Source organism: Chlorocebus sabaeus, chromosome 8 (assembly GCF_047675955.1).
Source record: "Chlorocebus sabaeus isolate Y175 chromosome 8, mChlSab1.0.hap1, whole genome shotgun sequence".
Lineage (NCBI taxonomy): Eukaryota > Metazoa > Chordata > Mammalia > Primates > Cercopithecidae > Chlorocebus > Chlorocebus sabaeus.
Genome location: NC_132911.1, coordinates 26240672 through 26249470, shown reverse-complemented (window position 1 = coordinate 26249470; position 8799 = coordinate 26240672). Strand labels below are relative to the sequence as shown.

General features: G+C 46.6%; 1 protein-coding gene across 2 annotated transcripts in view; it reads right to left on the bottom strand.

Moving 5' to 3' along the window:
- Positions 1-1679: 1679 nt before the first annotated feature.
- Positions 1680-8799, bottom strand: part of DPYSL2 (dihydropyrimidinase like 2) — a 146322-nt gene continuing 139202 nt past the window's right edge. For both annotated transcript variants that reach the window (XM_007961977.3, XM_007961978.3), the window contains exons 12-14: positions 7403-7582; positions 6444-6609; positions 1680-4222 (exon numbers count right to left, since the gene is read on the bottom strand). In XM_007961977.3, the coding sequence (XP_007960168.1) occupies positions 4131-4222; positions 6444-6609; positions 7403-7582 (438 nt within the window). In that variant the 3' untranslated portion in view covers positions 1680-4130. The remainder of the gene's footprint in view (positions 4223-6443; positions 6610-7402; positions 7583-8799) is intronic.

Genomic DNA, 8799 nt, shown 5'->3' with positions numbered 1-8799 from the left:
AGGGACCTAAGACGGACTCTGTGCTGGCTCTATTCTTTGGAGGGAAGACCTCACAGCTGCTATGGACACCTCACAGGGCAGCTGTTTGCTGGGCTTGGGCGGAACTTGGGCACGTGGGCTGCAGTGTCTGCAGGCCTGGGCATGAGGCCCGTCTTGGTGTGGGATAAAGCCAGTATGAGAATAGGAGGATGGGCTGTAGATTTCATGTTAACTCTTGTCCCAGGTCCCATCAATGTTAAGGTGAGACTTTTTGTCCCTTCTGTGTGGACAGACTCGATTTGACTGGTTCACAGTGCTCTGCCATCAGCATGAAGTGACAGTGACAGGCAGGTAAGAGCCAGCCCCAGACTCCCAACACTGTGGTTCCCAGGGAGGACCCAGGATTTGCTGTATGCCTTATGAAGGATTCATTTATCTTCTTTACCTTCTGGTCACGGTAAGTGTGTAAGTGGCCATACTTCCCTTTTGTGTACGTGTTGCCAGGACACTCGGAGTTCCCTAACAAGTTTACAGCCTCACGGCAGGTATTGCACACTAACTCCACCAAGGCCTTATCTTATTTTCCTTGCTCTTATTTTCCCTTCACCCAAACACTTTTTATTGATAAACTGTGGCATTGTATATATATTTGTATAAGTCACCTCATATCCTGTTTGGACAGGGCTAGACAGAAAACAAAAATGGGCTGTTTGCAGTGGCTCACATCTATCATCCCAGCACCTTGGGAGGCCGAGGTGGGTGAACTGTTTGAGCCCAGGAGTTCAAAACCAGCCTGGGCAATATGGTGAAACACTGTCTCTACAAAACAAACAAACAAAAAATTGCTGACCATGGTGGTGTGCAACTTGTAGTCCCAGCTACTCAGGAGGCTGAGCTGGGAGGATCGCTTGAGCCCAAGGGGTCAAGGCGGCAGTGAGCCGAGATCGTGCCACTGCACTGAAGCCTGGGCAACAGAGTGGAATACTGTCTCCAAAAAAAAAAAAAAAATTGAGGGGAAGAGGAAGGGAAAAGAGGAGGAAGGGAAAAAAAGTTAATGACTTCATCAACCCTATGATGGGCCTGGAGGGCCCAAGGCACACACTCTCTTCATTCACTGTTCTCAAAATCAATAATGTGAGTGCCAGTTATCAGGGTAACCACGGAAACCAAGCATCTGGCCTGCTGGGGTGGGCGGGGCTCCTGGCCAAAGTGCATTCTTGACACTTGCATGAAAGTGGAAGACCAAACCTTTATAACCTGGTTTCCCACAAGCTTCCAGACTGAAGTGTGGGTAAGGGCCAACACACCTGCCTCTTATCTTTCAAGCTGGAGGATTTTCCAGGGTAAACAAGCTGGAAGGAAGCAGAGAGTCCAGAGGGGTCACCCATGTGAAAGTATATGGTCCCACCCCATTCCCAGTTTCAAGCTTCGGTATGCAGCTTGATTCTGGAGGCCTCTCCAGGATGGAGTGTGTGGATTTCTGACACTTGGCTTGTCACACACCCGCAGGCTGCATCTTTGCTGAGAATTAGAATCCCGTGGCCCGGACATAGCAGCCTGTGACATGGAGTGAAAACTCTTGAATTGGTATATTCACGAAACTGAAGCTGAGGGCTCTGTGAATGCTTGTGGAGGGAAAGTTTGGTTGAAGGTCCAAGCCAAACAGCCGCCTCCCGAACATCTCAATACAGACACACCCCTGAAACAACCACATTTTGCTTTATTAGGCGTTCCATGGTAATATAACACAGAGTTCTTAAGGAATAATAAACACGAGACTTGTTTTTTACCATAATTATTTTGCCATTAAGACAGTGGTTACAAAAAAAAAAGTACTCTTCTGGCTACACACTTTATCAGCTTTAGAACTGAAAGTTCCTCCACTCATGGGTCACAATCACAATTTCAAGGATTAAAAACCATCTATTCTTAAATCCTACACTGTTTTAGAGCATCAAGTCACTGCAGTTATTCAGTTCTGAGACACTGTCGATTTATTTTAGCATTTACATATGACATTCATTTAACAGACACACAAAGCAAGCCAACAGGTAAACATGCTTACACAGCCTGCAGAAATCTTCAGGTTTTAAATTGTTTTTTAAGAAAACAACTAAAACAACCAAAAATGACCATGACCTGGTACAGGAAAAACAGGAAGACCCAAGTGAATACTAGAGCTGCAAGTGTTTCTTAGAATTGAAACAAAAATTGTTTTTTTCCAACTTGTTCAAATTTCCTCTAAGTGCAGGTGAGAAAAAAAAAGCAAATATATTAAGTCAACCAATTATTTTTTCAAAAGTGCAATTTACCTTTAAAATAACAAATAAACAACAACAACAAAAAACCCAAAACCCCAACCAGAACCCCAAAGGCAAAATGTGTAGAGACAAGGGTGGTGATGGAATGAACTACTTTGTGATGTTTTTACGCTTTACAAAAAGCAGATTTGGTTTTTAGAAAAGCCTGCAAACGCAACATTGCTTGAGAGAACCTGTAAACACGTTTGGAATGCAATGCAACACAAGTCAGCAAGGACAGGGGTGGGTCCGAAGGAGCCAGCTAGGGGGAAAGGTGACAGAAAAGGAGAGGGAAGGATGGAGACGGACATCGCCTGTGGTCTCTAAGGGGGCCATGTGTTTAATTTGTAAGATTCCCCCCTCCACTGCAGTTCTGATGTAACCTATTGTTCATAAAACACATTGCTCTTGCAAAGTAGAATGGACTTTAAGTTTCCCAAGGATTTTTTGAGTTTATAGGGCTTCTTTCTATGTAGTGTGTCTTTTGAAATAATTGGAGAAGAAAAAAATCTGGTTTTTCCCCAAAAGTGAAAAGCTTCCATGTGTTCTAGAATCTCAAGATACTTAACCAGGAAGCAGCAGGCCCTCGGGTCAGACTCCTATTAGCTTAGCACTTCCGAACTGGTGACTTTGGTTGGCTCGCTTGGGTTATTGAGGCTCGGTGTTTAGGTTTGACCGTGACTTTAGCCAGATAGCACTGCACAGAGGAAAATCTCTCTGGTTCTGCAGCCTCAGACCTCTTCAGCTTCTGGGCCCTGTCTGCGGTTCCACGTGTGATACTATGGGTGAGACAGCATGGCCCATTCCTGCACTTGGCCAGGACCCCACACACTAGCACACGTCCTCATGATGGCGGGTGGGTAGCACCAATCCCACATGGACTAGGATGACACGGCACTCTGCTTGCAATGGCAAATGCTCAAATCCTTTAGGCAGACCCCATGCCCACCACGAAATGGTAGACCTGGGAGGTGAAAAGATAACGGGGCAGGGGAGGAAAACACTGTCTCCGAGACGAGGGCTGAAGGAAACACAGAGAGAAAGAGACAGACACGAAAATATTCATGAATTAAAAAGCTAGAGAAAGAGAGTGCAAGAGCACGCAGAAAAATGGTAAAAGAGAAAAGAATCCTCAAAGGATTTAATCTGCAGCAAAATCTAGGCCAATAAAGCAAGCCTGCCCCTTTATCAACAGCTGACCCTGAAGACTACGGAATGGTGATGTGGGCATTTTGGAGCCTCTCAGGACGGACACGATGAGTTTGCCAACCACCCAGAATCAGCTGGGTGATGACGTAATTGCATCATTAGGATGTCCAGTTCAAACCCCTTGTATTAATATGGAGTTAAATGTTCCAATTTAGTATTTAAAAAAAAAAAAAAAAAAAAAAAAGACTCTTTCCCACCCCAGCCCCTCCCCAGCCCCACAAAGAAAACTTCTTAAAAATTTTAAAAAGAAAAGAAAAAGGCAGCTCTGGGCAATTCACTTTATCTTCCCTCCCCCCATGAAAAGGAAGATGCTAACGGACACTAGGAGGTTGAAGGCGAAGAAGACCCTCGCTGGGGGCTGCTTGTTCGCATGTCTGAGTGTTGGGTGTGGTTCCGTGTATGAGCTTGGTGGGTAGGCTTGGGTGTGATACTCATAGATGTGTAAGGAAGTGGATGAGCAAAATCAGTAACTCCCGGTGAGAGATGGGGTGTGGGGCCCCAAGGAGGACCCCATGAACTGGCTGCTCCACAGTAACTATCACAGGCTCTTAAAAAAAAAAAAAAGGGAAGGAAGAAAGAAGTCTCAGAATGTCCTCAGGTGTCCCATCCCCAGTCCCCAGTGGACGGCACAGCCCAGGAGCTCTAGCCCAGGCTGGTGATGTTGGCACGGCCACCGGGGGGCGCCACGATACGCTGGGTGGTGCGGCGGGGAATGTTGTCATCAATTTGAGCACCTGGAGGGAGAGAAGAGAGGAATGGGTTAGGGGCCAGGACAGTCACACAAGGTCCTGCTTGAAGGTGAAATCTCACTGCTCAGGAGGAAAAGTGCTAGTCGCATTCTTTTTTTTTGGAGACAGGGTCTGGCTCTGTTTTCTAGACCAGAGTGCAGTGGCACCATCATAGCTTGCCACAGCCTCAACCTCCTGGGCTTAAGCCATCCTCCCACTCAGCCCCCTCAAGAAGCTGGGGCCACAGCCACAGGACCCCACACCTAGCTAATTTTTAAATTTTTTGTAAAGAGGGGTCTCGCTATATTGCTGAAGCTGGTCTCAAACTCCTGGGCTCAGGCAATCCTCCTACCTCTGCTTCCCAACGTGCTGGGATAACAGGTGTCAGCCACACTGCCCAGCCTCACATTCTTTGTTCTTCTCTTAAAACCCCACTGAAGTTTAGACTACAGTAAGGAGGTGGAGGCTGGGCATGGAGGCTCATGCCTGGAATCCTCCTAACAGCACTCTAGGAGGCTGAAGTGAGAGGATTGTTTGAGTCCAGGAGTTTGAGAACAGTCTGGGCAACACAGTGAGAGCCTATCTCTACAAAAAAATTTAAAAATTAGCCAGGTGTGATGGCACAAGCCGGTAGTACCAGCTACTGGGGAGGCTGAGCTGGGAGGATCACCTGAGTCCAGGAGGTCGAGGCTGCAGTGAGCTGTGATTGCACCACTGCACTCTAGCCTGGGTACTGGGTGACACAGTGAGATACTATTATATCTCTAAAAATAAAAATAAATAAACTTTTTAGAAAGGAGATGAGCCTAAGGTAGCCAAAGAATCAGACACTGTATAAAGGCTGTTGGATCTATTACTGGAGAAAGTAAAACTATATACAAAATATCACTACACCTCAGACTCTGTCCTGTCCCCTGTTCTGATTAGTCAAATTGGCTGTGGCTTTTCTGAGGACACAGCCTTCTTCTGGCATTCTAATCCCCTAACCCTACACATACAATCACAAATAGGAGGAACGATGGCACCTTATATTGGAATAGCCTGGAGAGATCAGATAACACAGACGTTATTATACACATTTTACTTACAACAAACTAAAGTTCCTTATTTTTAAATGTTTTGAAAATTTGTAATCCATATATGGTACATAGGTAACTTTTTAAAACCTGTACAACCAGCAAGAAAAAAAATTCCCTCTGGCTTAACAATTCTTAACAATTTCTTTAATACGCCATAGGAATCTGTAGCCCAGGGAGCAGGAAGAGTGGAATGTTCTAGTCATGGGCCAAATGAAAGATGGGAAGGAAGTTTCAAGTAAGGAAACGTAAAAATCTGAACCCTTTCCTCTCACCAAGGGGTATCACACATATTACCCAAGCAAATACAACTCACGGTTCTCAAATGGCCCTGTTCTAAGCATTGTACACATATATTAATCCATTTAACCCTCACAACAACCTCACGGGAGAGCAACTACTATTATTGCCATTCTACAGGCGAGGAGACTGAGGCACAGCCAGAGCTGAGCTATGAAGTTAGGCTGTTGAAACTCCAGACTCCACAAGCTAAACTACAATATACTGTAGGAGAGAAGAGAAGTCCTGAAATACCACAATGTCCTTTCTTATAATGGATCTAACAAATTGAACAAATGTCTTCTTAATATATTAGGTAAAACACAGTATGGGCATTGTGTGACACAAACTGATCTCAAGATTCTGAAACCCAACCAGTCATTAACTATGAAAATACATCTCCACGTCAGGCTGGCCTGGGCATGGTGGCTCATGTCTGTAATCCCAGCACTTTGGGAGGCCGAGGCAGGCAGATCACCTGAAGTCAGGAGTTCTACCAGCCTGGCCAACATGGTGATACCTCGTCTCTACTAAAAATACAAAAATTAGCCAGGCATGGTGGTGCACGCCTGTAATTCCGGCTACTTGGGAGGCTGAGGCATGAGAATTACTTGAACCGGGAAGTGAAGGTTGCAGTGAGCCAAGATCGCGCCATTGCACCCCAGTCTGGGTGACAGGGTGAGACCCTGTCTCAAATAAAAGAAAAAGAAAATACATCTCCAATGATCTGAGTCCACTGTATTTCCCACTTTGGGGAGAAGGGGAATATCATTCACTTCCATTTCTGTGTCCTTTCCAAATGCAATTGTAGCCTCGCCAGCACCAGTGAGCTGGCCCTGCAGAACTGTGCCCTCCCCAAGCCTCAACCCTACCAGACAAACTGAATCCAGACTGGTGCAGGTTCCGGACAGGTGGGGCCTGCTGCTTGGCAGGAGACGTCTTCGCCGAGGAGGCCGGAGTGACTGTCTTGGGCGTCACAGACACCTCACACACGGGTCCGTCATACAGGCCACGAGGAACCCCTCTCAGCTCAGCCAGCTGCAAAACACAAGAGTCCCCCAAGCTTAGGGAACAGTCACAGAGGACACCTCTCTAGAAACCCTCCTGGAGGGAGGATGGGCCTGTGAGATATAGGGATGGAGGGCTCTCCTTACAGACAGGTGGACAGGTGTTGTGTGGGGCCAGCTCCCACAATGCCAGGCCAAAACTCCCCACAAGGTCCGGTAACTGGTTTACTCTACAAAAACTAACACACCTTACCATTTTCCCCCCAAAGGCACTTCAATTTAAACCCTGTGAGAATCCCCTAAACATGCTGTGAGGGGGATCTGGTATCATGTTCAAGATCTGGCCCCAAATTTTCTTTCCAATTGCATTCTCCCTTTAATTCCCTTATAGCTCCATCTCTTTCCTGCTTCACATGCCCTGAATATACTGTGCATTGTCTATACTCATGACTCTCTTATCAAATTCCCTCGTCTCCCTTCTTTGACTTGACAAACTCCTACTTAACCTTCAAAGCCCAACTCAAAATGTCCTCTCCCCATGACACTCTCCCTGACTACGGCAGTGGCTCCCTCCTCTGGGTCCTCACTCCACACTCCTCATCATAGCATATACCATGATCTTACTTTGCTAGAGCTGTCTGTGGACATGCCTGACTCCTTCTCCAGTATTTTAAATGCCAGGAATAAAAAATTCAGGCTCCCTCTTATCCCTGGAATCCACTGTATTCATCTTAATATTCTGTCTCAAGGTGCTCAATAAATGTTTGTGGCCTTGAACTTAATTCATGGTTTAACAAAAAATTCATCAGAACAAAACTACTCACCCTGCTTCTTGCCTTGATACGCTTGTAAACAAAATCAGGGAAGGGCTTCCGGGGAATGTAGCGTCCAGAGCCTTCGGTGACATGCAGGGTGCCGTCCTCCAGGACAATCTTCCCCTGGCTGATGACCACCAGCGGGGAGCCGCGGCACTCCATGCCTTCAAAGATGTTGTACTCAAGAGACTGGGAAGAGAGCACAGTAAACTCTAGAACAGGCCACTCTGGCTAGACTCAATCCACCCAGCAGTGGGGCACCCACTGCCCCAACCCCACAAAGACAAAAGAGAGACTCAAAGACGGGGATCCTGTCCCAACTGGGCATCCCAGCAGGCACTTACTCGCTGTGTCTCCATATCCCTGTCTAGAATATGAAAGAATTTTCCTACCTCTCCACATTAGAAAGAAAGATAATTAAACAGAGTAATTGTGTGGAAAGGGTGCTTGTTTATAAATGCTATACAAATATAAAGAAAATGATTCCTCCTATTAACAGGGACTGTGTTCCCACCATCTCTAGCTCCATTCTGATTGAATTCCAAAGGCCTTCTCTGACCAAGTTCTAAATTTAATCTTGAAATGAGCCATCCACAAGTAGGTTTTCCCACTGGCTAGCCTGGTTTTCCAGTCTGTTTGCGGTGTGGTTAAACTGAAGTCCCTAAATGAAAGGACTGTGGTCACTGAAGAGACATGCCTCCGATAAAATGATTGAGGGCTAGTTAATTTCCAGAACAATGTAGCTATGTAGCTATCCTTCTGGTTTCAAGTTTTTCAGGGTAAAACAGAGACACATCTGTGTGCCCTCTTGGAAAATAGGTGGGGTCTCCACATGGATGTGAATTCGTGGTTGGTAACGAAGCAACAGAAAACAGGAGTCGTTGCACCCTGACATCAAAAACTCCATCCTGCAGCTTCGGCTAACCCAGTGCTACTTCCCAGATCCCAAATGCCTCCCGCTTCTTCCTGCCTGTTTGGTTCACAGGGACCAATGGCTGTGGCTGAGTCTGGACTGGAGGATTAATAGGTGGCTCCAACCATAAAGAGCACCCTGGGCTTCTGGGAAAGTTCAGACCAGGTTATCAGCACTCAGGGAGCTGGCCTCTGAACAGAGAGCTGTGCTAGGCCCCTGCAGTTCAAGATGACATTTCTGCTTAGTGCAGCGGCTGGTAACACGGATTCGGCCGGCTCAGCAGCTCACATCGAGCATGGAAATGCACAATGCCCCGCATACAATGTTGGGTGAAAACAACCACCAGGGCTGTTAGTACACTGCTCTGAGTCTCAAAGCAGTCATGCAGAAGCTACCAAAGGAACCGTAGCAGAGAGGCGCCAGCAGGGAGGGAAGAGGACTCTGCCCTTGGATTCCCGAGACCCAAGACTTAAAATTGTCTTTCGTCAATTCT